Raw genomic sequence first — 15,839 nt, forward strand, 5'->3', positions numbered from 1 at the left:
TTAACTCTCTCTCTCTCACACCATAGACACATAAGAGAGCAAGAAGATAAGACTAGCCTCAATTGGTACAAAGGGGGATTGTGTCTTACATTATGAGAATAATATTATTTATATAACTGGCCCTTGTTCACACTTGGGCACCGAAAACTTAATGAAAGATGAACTAAAGGCTTGCAGGTCACATAGTTTTGTGACATAGCTAACTATTCTCATAACTACAATGTTTAGAGTGCCCTTTCATGACACTTATTGTGCTATCTCTCTTATGTAATGGAGAGATGTTAGGTTAGTGCAAAATGGGTTAACACCTAGGGTTATGGTTCAGTCTCAAGATACTCAGACTTTGTGTACTTAGTGGTAAGAGTGTAGGTGATTAGACTTTTGTTTCCTCTCTCTCTCTCTCTCTCTCTCTCTCTCTCAGTAAAATAAAGATAAATAGGGATAAGGCACCAGCTTGCTCTCTCTCTCTCTCTCTCACACACACACACACACACACACGCGCACGCACACACACACAGAGTGCAGTTCCAAATAGCAAGCGAACACACGTAGGTTTGTAGTTTAGAAAATAAATTCTTCCATAGCATTGTTATGAATATTTTTTGGATGGAGCTTGGGAAATGCAGATTTCTCATAGGTGTAGCCGTATGGGAGATTTTGAGATCGTAGAGGCATTAGTAGGCTATAGATTTTTTTGCTTTCCTGACCTTACCTTTGTTTTTTCACAAACAGATCTGTTTCATGTAAAGTCGCTACTCCATAGGGAATGGTTCTCATGAACGGTGTAGTGGGACCCATCATAGGACCGTTGTGAAAAGCGGAACACGTTCTCTCGCTTTCCGTAATTTTGAAACACGAAAACAAAACACCTTCGCGAACTCTGCGCAACCCTAATTGTTTGATGCCTGCCCTTCCCATTGCCATCGCGGTTTCCGTCTGTGCAACGTACCTGAGGTAGCATGATCTCTATTCACACCGTCCCCGTTTTATTCCAATTCGACCCCGACTTCGAGTTGTCGGCCCCCCACTTTTACGACTTTACTGCTCCGGAGACGGTCGCACAGGTCGCACAGGCCGAGCGCTGGTTTGAAACGTCCGCCAGCTATGTCGCTTCCCGTAAGTGTTCTTTTTTCTGTTTGCTTTGGCAATCGGTTCCTGTAGGCATCAGAAATTGGGGAAGACAAAACACGTGACGACATAGAACCTGGTAAAAGAATCTTGAACGCTTGCAGTGCTTCTTGACCTAGAGCTGCGCGGTTAAAAGTTTAGCAAACACATCAAGCTGCTGGAAAGATTGGGGATATCATGCAGTTCCTGGCCTAAAGCTGTGCGCAGACAGTAAGTTCGACACCTTTTCTAGAAATCCGACAATGTTTGACCTAAATCTGTGCAGATAGTTAGATAGACACCTTTCTGGAATCCTGCTTTGTTTGACTTAATAGATAATTGAGGAGTTTGCCTTTACCATGAAGACACATACAAATACAGACACGAATTTTTGTTTGCAAGGTTTATGTGCCCTTAGAAATGAATATGTGACAAGCATCTTCTGTGTCACTGGCAGCGTTTTCAATTCGTTCAAGAGACCTACACATCACACCCAAGGGCGAGCAGGTATTGCGCACATTGTGCATCAAAGTAATGGTTCTAAACTATAAAATTTTGTCCAGGCAGTGATGTTTCTGAGCTGGAGGTTTGTCCCTGTACAGATGATGGATACCTCCAGCTTGCCCAGGGATGGAAATCAAAACCTGTTAGCATTTACACTGTAAGATATAAGACTTCCAGTCGTCCATGTTAAAATGTGATTTATTGTGCAGTATTTTCCATTGTCCTGTACATCAGGCTTGCCATGCTAAAAGCTTCCCTAATTTTCCACAGTGACTCCAATGGCATGGGACTAGGAGTAACAAATTATCACAATGACAGTGAAGACATGCCTCTTGGTGAGAACAGCAATTTTGCGACCTCAATTATCATATGTTTTTGGTAATATGATTTAGAACGATCACAAAAAAATGTCTCGAGGCCTTGGATAATGATGCAGCCAACTCGATACACACACAACAATCTCTTTTCACATATTTGCAGCTTTTGTCCCTGCACATCTTTCTTTCAACCTTTTCAATAATGTGTACGCACCTAGAAACCACTTTGGAATTTCCTGAATTCCTTCAACAAAAACATGTGCTGGCTTAGTAGATCCACGTTGATAACTATATTGTAGTATGATTTGATTTCCTTCCTTGCATAAAAGCATTCTTTTATTCTTGATGATTACGCCGTATTTCTCCTTTAGTCAAGTTTGGCCTTTGTAGAGATCTTACTGTTCAACTCTGCTTCCTTAAGCCTTATATGATTTTTACTGCTGGTCTCCACAAATTGAATGTTGTTTTCCATCAAAATTAACGCTGTTCTCATTTCTTTAGAAGCTGCATTTTGCAGTTAGTGCGTCTGGAGGCCTGGTAGATTTGGACCTTTGTACTCCTGCAAAGCAATGCATAGTTGGGGGTGTCTCAGGCAGTCAAAAACCTCCAGTGTTTTCTCCTGGTAGCCTTTCGGCTAAACGCCCCCACGTAGAGATGTCTAAGAAGATACCGCAGACAGACAAGCCATTGACCAAATTTTCCAAAAGCTATTTCGTAAGGTTGCTTATTTCATTACACAACAGGATTTTGATGAAGTCTATCGGTAATTGGATGAATTTGTTTAATCCTGGGTATTCATTGTACAGGCGAACTCAAAATCTTGCTCAGAAGAAGGAGGTCAATCATGTAGAAAAATGTAGTAGACAAGAGCTTCAACCGATGAAAAAGCAAAAGCTCGAGTGGGGCCACCTTAGACAGGTGAGAGTAGTAAGATGAAGGAAAGCATGTAGAAGAGGAGGAAGGTTGATGTGTGAGAGAGAGAGAGAGAGAGAGAGAGAGAGAGAGAGGGCTGGAAGTGTGAAGGCAACCGCTCAATGTCCTTAAACCATAGATTACCTCAAATAGATCTAAGAAGCTTATTGTGGATAGGGTGAAAGCAACTGTCCATTGTATGTATACCACATTGTAGTGTAAACCCATCCAAGAAGCTTTAACCATACTTTATTAGAAAGTGTCTCCAAGACCTATGGAAATAAACAATGGTTTTTCAAATCTATCATACATATAACACTTTCCTACATTAATCTTCATTAATTTAAGACTTAGTTTTTTGAACTCTTCCCTTTTCCATTTCTTGATGTGGGGGAGAGTGAGAGAGAGGGAGAGGGAGAGGAAAAGCTCTGTTCAGCTATTGGCCATAGTTATGGGAAATGGAAGTGGAAATGACAAACAACATTTCTTAGGGTGCCAAAATGGGGAAATGCCATAGCTTGGGAGAAGGGGGGAGAGGGGAAAAGAAGGGATGAGAGAAATGAAGGGAAGTGTCACGTGCTTCACCCATGTGAGTGCCACCTGGACACGCTTCCTACTTGTTGCAGCCACCTTCTAGGCAAAGTGCATGGTAGAGTATGGCCTGCTTGGGGCTGTTATTTGGCAGCCCAATAGGTGCCCGGAGGTGCTCAGGACATGCACCAATAGTTGGGACACAACTTGGGCACAATATGAACACAATAAAGGCCTTTTGGACAACTTTTTGGGGTCATGAAGGGCTTTGCCTACTTGAGCGTGACCAAAGCATGAAACCCTATAAAAGGGAAGTTTAGAGTCATTCTAGACATCCTTGCACACATGGGGATTGACATCACTCCAAAAGACAATCCTCAACTCCCAAATGCAAGCATCTGGAGATCACGACAGAAGTTGTGCAGCCACGAATCAAGATCCAAGTTCATCATTGTAAATACAACATGTTTTTTCCAATATGTAGTACATTAGGTCTATCTCTTCTCCACTAATGTGTCTTACACAGTTGTTTTTCCCCCCGCCGGAAAAGAGACTCCTATTAAGTATGAAAAAAGTTTACAAGAAGGGAGATAGGTGGTATCTTTTGATACTTATTCCGTGACCCGTATGGTACAAGGGGGGGGGGGGACATTTTTATTATTGTGTGGATCCTTGTGATTGTAGGTTACATACCAAGAGTTGATGTGAAGGATTGATAGTATGACTTGGATGAAGCTATGCACTTTCCTGATTTTATTTGTGGGCACAATTGTCATGATTGATTTTTATTTTGTGGGCACAATTGTCATGATCGATAGTTTCCTCGTGCATCCAAGAATAACGTCAGTTAGTTCTGGATTCATAGATTCCAATCAAGAAGCCTTGACGAAAGAATTTCGTCAGGGCAATTGCTTCGATTACAATCCATGTATGTCACAACCACGTGTTAGTGACGAGATATGTGACTACTTGTAGTTACTTATTACTTTCTTGGACGATCATTGATCTTGCCTATTTAGAGTTTACATATAGTAACTTTAGATCATGTATTTAATCCAACACATTGCTTGGATGTTAAAGGGTATGGAGTGTATTCTGGTGGTATGGGCCGCTAGAATCTCCTACATGTAGGATTTCTCGATACATCTATATTCCTATTTGGTGGATGTCTGGACAGAGGGGAAGCGACAGTTGATTTAAGAAATCATTTACAAGAAGGAAGAAAGAATGAGATTGTGGATTGTAGATGATCAGAGAGAGTATTATGTAGTTGCTTGGTATTTGCAACTATGATTGGGTCTATATTTTGGGTAAAGCGGTTATGCTTTGCCAGATTGCTTCACATAGATAGTTCTAAGGATCTTTATGTGCGCACATATATTTTGAGATCCAAATTCAGAGCAAATTTTGTTGATATTGAGATCATTAGGTTTCTCGGATAGATTTATTCTCCCAAGAAGATTGAGTTTGTATACTGGAAGAGATTGCTAGCAACCTTTGGTAATATTTGGGAAGAGATTTCTAGCAACCTTTGGTAATATTTGTGAAGACTGCAAGCTGAGGAGTAATGGATTTGTAAGACATATATGGGGTATTTTCTAGTGGTGTGCGACGCTAGGACCTATCACATGTGCGGGTTCACAAGATAGTATCGAGGTAGATGTTTTAGCCTTTGATGGGATAGTTATTCGGAACTCAAGATTGCTGGATGCCTAGTTCATGGGGTGAATATACTAGCCTGTGATGTGGTAGATGCCTAGTCTATTACTATGGCTATTTTCTAGGACTGTGTAGTAGCAAGGTATTGACTAGTGGGCTTATACTAGCTCGACCTTGTTACGTTCATAGTACTAATCTTAAGGGATTAGTGGTCTAATCTTGCAAGGTTAGGGGAGCCCTAGGATTAGAGGAATTAGGCCGACACAGGCAACTAAGGCTCATGGTTAATACCAAGTTTACTAGCTATTTATGATTGGACAGTTATTTATAGCAACTAGAGCCACTATATAAGTGAGACTTGGGTTATATTATTGTTAATAGAGAGTTATTCACTTTGTGGATTGCGATGGAGCAGGATTACCGTTGGGAACATGATAGGATTCAACAAATCACCGGACGATCATGCCGAAGGCCCTAGCAGGCAGGTGTTGGTGGCATAGTTGTTTCTCGTGGTTCGTACCGTACGGTTCGTACGGTACAATACTGTGCGATATCGTAATGCCCAGTTACCGTTTTTCACTCGTTTTTTACCGTTTGAAGTGTCCATTTCTGACCATTTGATGCACCGTTTTCTGACCGTTTTGCTGCCCGTTTTCTGACCGTTTTGTTTGCCTTGTCTTGGGCCAAGTCTTTGGCAATATAGCCTATGCCATGGCCCATACCTATAAAATGCCCACCCCCCAAGCTTCCCTCAAGGCTCACAATGTACATCATACATGAGCCTTGAGCTTTTTGATTCTTGAAGCTCTAGCCCCTCTCTCTCTCTCTCTCTCTCTCAACTCTCAAGCCACTCTCTTCCCCCTCTCTCGAGCCTCTCTCTCTCAAGACTCTAGGCTCTCTCTCTCTAGAGTCAAGCCTCTCACTCATTGTTTTTTCCAGAAAGGAGACTTGTATTAAGTATGAAATTTTTTACAAAATGGAGATTTCACACAAAGCAAGGTGGAGATCTCAACCAATCAGGAGCCTTGTGCTGCCAATAGGGTCCCGAATGAGAGGATGTGAGAAAGATACCAATGTCCCACTCTCTCATAAACTGGCTGCGCTTCCTCTCCGCAGCCCTCGAAGATTCCTGGATTCTGGCCCAGGTAGCCATAATGGTGTGAATAATATCACTCCAAATCCTGCAAAGACACTGAGAAACAAGAGCGGGAGTACCCTCAATGGCCTCAGTGCATCTAGCCTTCCAGATATTCTAGGCTGAGATGCTAGCAAAAATCTCCCAAGAACTGTCTAACCTCTGTGTGGGAGGGACAAAGTGTGAAAGTGGCAAATCCTGAAGACAACACTGCCGAGCAACTCCTTGCCTAACCATAATGGCCAAGCTTCTGTCAGTCCCCTGGAACCTCAGCTGAGGCCCAGACTGTGTCAACCAAATGATAGAACCGAAAGAAATGATAGCATCCCTCTTAATCCTACCAAAGAGGTGTGCAATCGCAGACCAAACCCTCTGTGCTTCCCTGCATTCCCATAAACAATGGTAAACTGACTCCGAAACTCCTGCACATCTAGGGCATGTTGGGCAAGCACCAGTAACAGACCTCCATTGATTGGTGGCCAGACCAACATGAAGGGAAATCCAGATAAAGGAGGAAATCTGTGGCTCCCTATAAGAATGCCATAATCTCCGCCAAAATACCCTCTGAATGTCAATCGAAATGTCGTAAGAATCCCAATGGGTTCTAAGAGTAGGGACACAATGAATGTGTCCCAAGATAAGATGTCTGGCATTCTGCACCATATAACTGAAAAAAGGCATGCTTTTCAAAGGGTTACAAGCATCCTTCCACTCCCACTCACCGGGTCCCAATGCAAATGTCTAATAGGGCAGCCACCATACAACCAAAGGCTAACACTCTCTGTGATCATCCCTGGGGGGGGGGGGTGGGGACGTGCTTCCCTAACCTGCCAACACCTTTGATTGGATGAATCTGGGGGCCCTCAATAAGGTCCTGCAAATGTCTGATAGGGCAGCCACCATACAACCAAAGGCTAACACTCTCTGTGATCATCCCTAGGGGGGGGGGTCAACAAAGACGTGCTTCCCTAACCTGCCAACACCTCTGACTCGATGAATCTGGGGGCCCTCAATAAGGTCCTGCACTCACATCTCTCCAGCTGCCATCCATCCTGTACAGAAAAAAAGACCGGTACATCATCCTCCCTAGGCAAGGAGATACCCATAACCTGAAGAGGAACACTTGTCCCAGAGAAAACCCCAAACCAAGCATGATGACGACCTTCCAAAAAAGATCGAGTAATCCAGTGGTTGGGAATGGCTGCATCAATCTGTGCAATCCTCCGGCTAGAGCCTCTCAACAAAGACGTGCTTCCCTAACCTGCCAACACCTCTGACTCGACAAATCTGGGGGCCCTCAATAAGGTCTTGCACATCACATCTCTCCAGCTGGCATCCATCCTGTACAGAAAAAAAGACCGGTACATCATCCTCCCTAGGCAAGGAGATACCCATAACTTGAAGAGGAACACGTGTTCCAGAGAAAACCCCAAACCAAGAATGATGACGACCTTCCAAAAAAGATCCAGTAATCCAGCGGTTGGGAATGGATGCATCAATCTGTGCAATCCTCCGGCTAAAGCCTCTCAAATGCTATGTGAAATCCAATCTCTGCACCCTCTGCCCCTCAGTAAGGCTTTGAAACCTCTTCCAAGCTCGCACTGTGGGGCATAGGGTCTCCCAACTAGCCCAGAGAATATGCATAGCTGCCCCAAGAGGCCTACCATGCACATCTAAGATCAAATCATTCCATAGAATGGGCTGCCGGTTAGCTTCCTCCGCTGAACGCGGGGGGATGTGCACCAAAAAACTCCTCAGGCAGTCCCAGGCCCGTAGGAGGGACCTAACCAGGGGGGATGAAGGGGAGCGGTGAATTGCATCCGAAAAAATAAAACGTGAGCTGAGAGTCCAGTCCTTCCACGGCTCAATGCCTGGAAGAAAGCCCCTAACAACAAGCTTACAAAGCAAAGCCTTACATTGCACCTCAAGGTCAATGATATTCAATCCCCCTTCCTGCTTAGGTCTGATAATGGTTTCCCAAGCAACTCTGGCCCTGGTGTGTGTGCGCATTTCCATCAAGCCCTGACCAAAGAAAGTTCCGAATAAGGCGATGAAGTTGGCCAATGCAGCCCTTATGAAAAATCCAACACGAAGCAATAAACCAAGTCGTGGCTAGCAAAACTTGGTTAACCACCAAAGCTCTAGAGGCCAAGTCGAGCTTCCTCCTACTCCAGTGATGAAGTTTGCTTTGAATGCTTAAGAGCACTGGAGCAAACTGTTGTGCAGGGGAGATGTCAACGCCCACCTGACAACCAAGGTATCTGGCAGAGCATCCTCTCTCAATCCAAGTAAAACCAACATCTGTACCCCAATCTGCAAGAGGAGAATCACTGATCCAAAAACCAACTGATTTATGCTAATTGATAGTAGCTCCTGCTGCCAAACAAAAGGTCTCCAAGGTTGTCCGAAAAGCACATAAACAAGCATGTGAAGCCTCAGGGATCAACGCCGTATCATCTGCTAACTCAGAGTCCAAAACCTCTTCCTCCGTGCATAAAGGCAGCTTGAGACCCACAACACTAGGGGTAGCCCTAAGAAACCTGCTCATAGCCTCAGCTACAATGAGGTACAGTAGAGGGGTGAGGGGACAACCCTGCCTCACTGAACGGGAAATCTGAAAACGCTTGCCGCGCCCCCCACAAGCTGGAACATGTAACTAGATGTATGCCGTTGTTGGCACTGTTAATGAATGGTGCTGTGAATGGTTGTGTATGGAAACAGGGCAAAGGTTTCAAAGGGAAACATGCCTAAGGGTTTCATGTGGAAACAGGTCGTAGGTTTCTCGAGAAAACATGTTTATGGTTCTCTAGGAGATAGGTCACATGCAGGCATAAGGTACAGGAATGGACACATGTTTGGTACAGCCTTGCTACTGATTGGACATCGGACAAGGAATCTATGACAGAGATGGATAGTACCCTTGGAAGGTAGAGAGGGTTGGTACAGGTGTGTCGACTGTATGGTATGCTGTGCTGTGATGCGGGAGTCTGTGTTGTGATGCAGAAGCACTGGATGTGTCAGGGTGTGATGTTGTTTATAGGGTGAGAGGCTATGGATGGTTGTGGCAGCCCTGATCATGGGAGAAAGCTTTTGTATGCAGACTCAATGTGTGAGAGTCTTTTGATGTGAACAATGGCTGGACTTATTTGTGGATGCCGAGTGGATATGAAGCCATGATGCGGGGTCTTTGCAGGCTTCAGGAGTTCTACTGTGACGGTTGAGTTTCCAGCCTTATTGTAATCAAAGCTCTTATAATCAATTAAAGAAATACCGCAAGGGGCGCCACTGCGTTTTGGGGCCAATCGGTGTCTGTGTACTTTTTGCAGCAGGAGCACACTAGCTCCCTCCTGTTTGTTTTCCTTTTCTTGGTCCTCAAATGTGTTGAAGTGTTTTGTGTGCGAGTGTTTGTTTCGCACCGCCCTTTGGTTTTGTCTGAAGACCGAGGCCGGTTTACAAGGTTCCGTTGCCGAGACATCGTTGACTTTCTCAAGTAGACGAGTCCGTGGTTGCTCTGGTCGAGACAATCGCCAACTTTCCTAAGGGGGCGAGCTCGTGGTTGTCTCATGAGAGTCACATCAAAAGTTTCAACATGTGGAAAGTGAAAAGGAAGTGTAGGACTGTGTGTCTTTGCTCGTGGTTGTCTCATGAGAGTTGCATCAAAAGCTTCAACATGTGGAAAGTGAAAAGGAAGTGTAGAACTGTGTCTTTGCCTGTATGAGGTGAAGAGCAAAAGCTGAGGATGAAGCTCAGGAGAAAAGACACCAAGGACAAGAAGTAGTCGGCAAGGAACAAGAAGCAGTTGAAGTGTTATGGTGTGCGAGTGTTTGTTTTGCACTGCCCTTTGGTTTTGTCTGAAGACTGAGGCCGGTTTACAAGGTTCCGTTGCCGAGACATCGTTGACTTTCTCAAGTAGGCGAGTCCGTGGTTGCTCTTGTCGAGACAATCGCCAACTTTCCTAAGGGGGGAGCTCGTGGTTGTCTCAATGAGAGTCACATCAAAAGCTTCAACATGTGGAAAGTGAAAAGGAAGTGTAGGACTGTGTCTTTGCTCGTGGTTGTCTCATGAGAGTCACATCAAAAGCTTCAACATGTGGAAAGTGAAAAGGAAGTGTAGGACTGTGTGTCTTTGCCTGTATGAGGTGAAGAGCAAAAGCTGAGGATGAAGCTCAGGAGAAAAGACACCAAGGACAAGAAGTAGTCGGCCAGGAACAAGAAGCAGTTGAAGTGTTTTGGTGCAAAAGATGGGTTGAAGGCTATGGCTTTCGACACTTTGTCACCGGTGGTATCTTTATGGAGGCTTCATGGGTTCCGAAGGCAGCTTCTTTCTATGTTTAGCAGTGGTGATCTACTATGCTTCATTAGGGTCTTGTGCTTACCACTTGGGTGGAGTATAAGCAAGTTTTGGGTGCTTGAGGATGTATCAGATGAGGCTCAGACGGAAGTGGAGGAACTTGATGAGGTTCTTATTCTCGAGCAGATACTGGCACACAAGGAAAGAAAGGTACGAGGTAAAGTATCCCGTCTCGCTATCCTGTGAAGTTCAAGAACTATTCACCGATGGATGTGAAGCGGATGGAGGAGGGTGACTTAGCACATTCACCTTAGGTATTGCAGCTTTATCTTGATGCCTTTGAGTTGGAGCCGACTCTTGCTACGTCTCATTCAGGTTCAGCAGAGCTGGGGGCTGGAGCATTGCGTGAGCTGGGCTTTGGAGCATTGCCTGATGCTCAAGAGGGGGGTAGCACCTCTGCTCCCTTATTACAGACAGGCTCAGTTGTTATCTAGGAGTCGCTTGGTGACATCTTTGTATTCACCCGAAGGTATTGGAGGCTGATAGTACATCTGCTTATGGGACTTCTATGATATTGTGTACTAGTCACATGAGATGGTAAAGTTGGGTATGGTTCACAGTCGGCCGCACCTTGAACTATAACTGCAACTATGGATAACTCTATGGAGGGCATAAGTCTTGCGAGCTGCCCTAGAGTTCGTTTGGTTCATGGATATATGGATGTATGCATACATGTATGCATACACTTTCTGAGGTATTATTGTATTCTGGTGCCATTGGATTCTGGTACCATTGAGAATACATTGGGTAATACTCTGGATTGTGTCGTATGATACATGTATATTGGTATGATACATTAAGTACTTTATTATGTTCATGGATGCACCACTGGGTGTGACTCCTGTGGGATGGCCATGAGACATATGTGGGAAGTACTTAGTGGATGTATTGTTTGGATGCATTGAGTGCTTTCATATGCTCATGTTGTACCACCAGTCGTGGGTCCTGTGGGATGCCCATGGGCGTAAGGCTTGCGAGCAGCCCTTAGACTGCTCTTGAGGAGGTAGAGCATCTTGAGGAGCATATTGTTGCGAATGCATATATGTGTCATGCATATGTGTGTCATATGTAGAATGATGCATGGTTTTGTTTTTGGCTAACACAGGCTACATGTTTCCACTTGGTTTTAGACTTTTGCTGCAAGTTCTAAAGGAACAAGCAAGAGTTGTTTGTCACTTTCACGTGATGGTGTGGCCTTATTGTGCAGGATGATTGTTTCATCACCCTGATGCACTGGAGGGCCATTGCTTTTGTCATATGGGGAGTCTTTGCTCATAAGATGCCTTACTATGCCATTGAGTGCAATCAAGGACGCTTGCTATTTTTCAAGAGGGGGGTATGTCACGATCGTGTGTTTTTCTCTGGATAGTATGCAGGTGTGCACGGGGACATGGTGGACAGTGTGAATGGCATTAGTTTGGAGTTAAAAAAGGAAACTCATGTGTGGACAACCCCAAGTGTGAAGGGGACAAAGAGAATTTAATTTAAAAGGTTTTCTAACCTTTGGTGGCCCAAAAGCTAATTTGGGAGGCTACCCTACTTTTGGAGGACACGCCTTTCTCTCATGCTTTTTGGGAGGCAGCAGCTGCATCTTCAGGTGTGTGCTTTTTCTCTATTGGAGGGATGGCTAAAGCTGCATGCCTTTCTCTCTCATGCTTTTTGGGAGGCGGCAGCTGCATCTTCAAGTGTGTGCTTTTTCTCTATTGGAGGGATTGGCTAAATCTACACACGCAGGAGATTTTTTTTCTCTCTCTCTCTCTCTCTCTCTCTCTCTCTCTCTCTCTCTCTTGAAGGCGTTAATATTATCATTTCATTTCGTTTCATTTCATTTTCTTGGAGGGTGGTGGGCAGACTGCAAGCAGTGCTTAGCTCAGTAGGGAGCATAGGCGGGGGCGACTGCAGGCAGCACACAGTTCAGCAGGGCCCTTTCTTTTGTGCAACAGACCGGCGGGCGGAACTGCCATGTCTCTCTCTCCCTCTCTCTCTCGCTTGCTAGGAGGTGGGGCTGGATTGAGCATGTTTTCTCTCTCTTTGAGGACTGTCAGGGCTGGACAGCAAGGAGCGTTGGGTTGGACAGCAGCCTTGCTCATGCTTTTTCTTTCTTTCTCTCTCTCTTTTGCGAGGAGGGGTTTTGGCAGCTTTGAGAGTGGAATCCAGGGATTTTTTATGGGCTGTTTTTGGTTGGCAGCAAATTCAGTTATGTGCTTGGGTTTCCGGCTGCAAGTACAGGTCAATTAAATGTGTTCCTTGGCATGGGAGTGATGCAAGCTCGCATGGCTGCATGCTCTCTTGGAGCAGATTGTTTGCTTCCTGTTGGAAAGGAACAGAGGGACCTACAGTTATGGGCATCTCTATGTTTCTAGATGTTTCATGAGGGAACTGTATGCCGTTGTTGCACTGTTGTTGAATGGTGCTGTGAATGGTTCTGTATGGAAACAGGACAAAGGTTTCAAAGGGAAACATGCCTAAGGATTTCACGTGGAAATAGGTCGTAGGTTTCTTGAGGAAACATGTTTATGGTCCTCCAGGAGATAGGTCACATGCAGGCATAAGGTACAGGAATGGACACGTGTTTGGTACAGCCTTGCTACTGATTGGACAGGGGACAGGGAATCTATGACAGAGATAGATAGTACCCTTGGAAGGTAGAGAGGGTTGGTACAGGTGTGTCGATTGTATGGTATGCTGTGCTGTGATGCGAGTTCTCTTTTGGGAGATAGTTTGGGAGTCTGTGTTGTGATGCAGAAGCACTGGATGTGTCAGGGTGTGATGCTGTTTCTAGGGTGAGAGGCTAGGGATGGCTGTGGTGGCAGTCCTGATCATGGGAGAAAGCTTCTGTATGCAGACTCAATGTGTGAGAGTCTTTTGATGTAAACAATGGTTGGACTTATTTGTGGATGCTGAGTGGATATGAAGCCATGACGCAGGGTCTTTGCAGGCTTCAGGAGTTCTATTGTGACGGGTGAGTTTCCAGCCTTATTGTAATCAAAGCTCTTATAATCAATTAAAGAAATACCGCAAGGGGCGCCACTATGTTTTGGGGCCAATCGGTGTCCGTGTATTGTTTGCAGGAGCACTCTAGCTCCCCCCTGTTTGTTTTCCTTCTCTTGGTTCTCAAAGGTGTTGAAGTGTTTTGTGTGCGAGTGTTTGTTTCGCACCGCCCTTTGGTTTTGTCTGAAGACCGAGGTCGGTTTACAGAAGCCTTCAATGTGCATGCTATCCATGTAGAGAAAGCCAATGGAAAGTCCAAGTCATATAGGTGGACTTGTAAGTATTGTGGCAAAGTGGAGTTACTAGGCTTCTCCAACATCTCGGAAAGGTGGGGGGGCAAGTTGTGCCATGCAAGGAAGTCTCCCTTGCTATATTCGATGATATCTTCAACAAGATCAAGGGTGGATTGGGTGCTCACCGTGATAGTGGTAGAAGCTCAAGGGCGGATGATGAGGTCATTTCTCCGCCTTGTGATACATCCTCCCTCGTCGCCTCCGTCGGTGCCGCGCCTCTCTCTCAAGCCTATCCATGTCTTCTAACTTCTAAGCTCTCCTTGTCTCTCTATTACAATGACGAGGGAGAAGAATGAAGCCTTCAATGTGCATGCTATCCATGTAGAGAAAGCCGATGGAAAGTCCAAGTCATATAGGTGGACTTGTAAGTATTGTGGCAAAGTGGAGTTACTAAGCTTCTCCAACATCTCGGAAAGGTGGGGGGGCAAGTTGCCCCATGCAAGGAAGTCTCCCTTGCTATATTCGATGATATCTTCAACAAGATCAAGGGTGGATTGGGTGCTCACCGTGATAGAGGTAGAAGCTCAAGGGCGGATGATGAGGTCATTTCTCCGCCTTGTGATACATCCTCCCCCGTTGCCTCCGTCGGTGCCGTGCCTCTCTCTCAAGCCTATCCATGTCTTCTAACTTCTAAGCTCTCCTTGTCTCTCTATAACAATGACGAGGGAGAAGAATGAAGCCTTCAATGTGCATGCTATGCATGTAGAGAAAGCCGATGGAAAGTCCAAGTCATATAGGTGGACTTGTAAGTATTGTGGCAAAGTGGAGTTACTAGGCTTCTCCAACATCTCGGAAAGGTGGGGGGGCAAGTTGCACCATGCAAGGAAGTCTCGCTAGCTATATCCGATGAGATCTTCAACAAGATCAAGGGTGGATTGGGTGCTCATCGTGATAGTGGTAGAAGCTCAAGGGCGGATGGTGAGGTCATGTGTCCGCCTTGTGATACATCCTCCCTCGTCGCCTCCGTCGGTGCCGCCTCCACCTCCTCAAAGAGACGAAGGTTTGAGTCTCACATGGGGCAAGCTACTCTAGCACCATCTCTCATTCCATGTGCTCAAGGTAGATCAATGGAAGTCAATGGTGAAAGCCATAGCAAATGTGGGCCCATGTGACGGATGGACGTGGGAGAGAATCGATAGATGTCTCAATCCGGTGCGGGCGGCATGGTCCAAGTATGGTTGTAGCATCCTCTCCGACGGATGGAGCGACCGGAAGAAGAGATCATCATCAACATACTTGTCTCTTGCCACCCTCTTGGCACATACTTTGTGTGGGGTGTGGATTCCGGAAAGGCGGGGAGGAAAACATTAGGCGCATTCATATATTGCCATATTAAGCAACATGGAGGTAAGTTTCAAATTGCACTGAAGTCTTTAAAGTTTAAAGTTTAGGCTTTAGCATATGTGATATGTGGCTATGTCATGACTCCACTCTCATACTGTATACGTTCATTGCATCCATTCATGTGCATTGTGACATGTAGGTCGGACCGGAGAACGTGGTGCAAGTCATCACTGACAACGCTTTCAATTGCTGTCGGATGGGAAAATTGCTCGAGGAGGACTATCCCTCACACAAGTATGGACGCCTTGTGCCTCCCATTGCATTGACTTGCTCATGGAGGATATGGGCAAGTTAGTGTGGATGAAGTAATGACCGAAGCTATCTCTATTGTCACCTTCTTCACCACAAAGGTGAAGGTGTTTGCCATGTTCCGGGAACATAGCAAGTTGGAATTGAAGAAGCCTTCATCTACACGCTTCGCCTACTTGTGGCTCCTCTTGGAGCGTCTCTACGATGTGAAATCCTCCCTTAGCCAAACAGTGGTCTCCACAATGTGGAATGAGTGGGATGAGCGAGAATCGGCGAAGGCCAAAGCCATGCAATGGCTTTGCCTAAAGGAGGAGTTTTGACAATCGGTCCGCACTATTGTCATTGTGGTCATGACCTTCTATAGGGTATTTGCAGATGACCGACATGGAGGGGGCCACCATGGGTCTTCTCGTTCACTTCATGAGAGAGGCCATACCGGAGTTGTGC

General features: G+C 45.4%; 1 protein-coding gene across 12 annotated transcripts in view; it reads left to right on the forward strand.

Moving 5' to 3' along the window:
- Nucleotides 1-757: 757 nt before the first annotated feature.
- The window catches only part of LOC147611839 (protein TPX2-like), a 30,238-nt gene continuing 15,156 nt past the window's right edge, over nt 758-15,839 (forward strand). For 8 of the 12 annotated variants that reach the window (XR_015263600.1, XR_015263601.1, XR_015263602.1 and 5 more), the window contains exons 1-7: nt 758-1,116; nt 1,248-1,338; nt 1,565-1,614; nt 1,710-1,768; nt 1,882-1,946; nt 2,446-2,647; nt 2,735-2,846. Coding sequence is in view for 9 of the 12 variants with exons in the window: in XM_086783692.1 (XP_086639818.1) it covers nt 1,105-1,116; nt 1,248-1,338; nt 1,565-1,614; nt 1,710-1,768; nt 1,882-1,946; nt 2,446-2,647; nt 2,735-2,846 (591 nt within the window). In the remaining 3 variants the exon portion in view is untranslated. Of the gene's footprint in view, nt 1,117-1,232; nt 1,339-1,509; nt 1,615-1,709; nt 1,769-1,881; nt 1,947-2,445; nt 2,648-2,734; nt 2,847-15,839 lie in introns of all 12 variants that reach the window. The other 4 variants (XM_086783696.1, XM_086783698.1, XM_086783695.1 and 1 more) reach the window with 2 other exon arrangements.

This window comes from Cibotium barometz, chromosome 46 (genome assembly GCF_041138505.1).
Source record: "Cibotium barometz isolate CiBa-2024 chromosome 46, ASM4113850v1, whole genome shotgun sequence".
Lineage (NCBI taxonomy): Eukaryota > Viridiplantae > Streptophyta > Polypodiopsida > Cyatheales > Cibotiaceae > Cibotium > Cibotium barometz.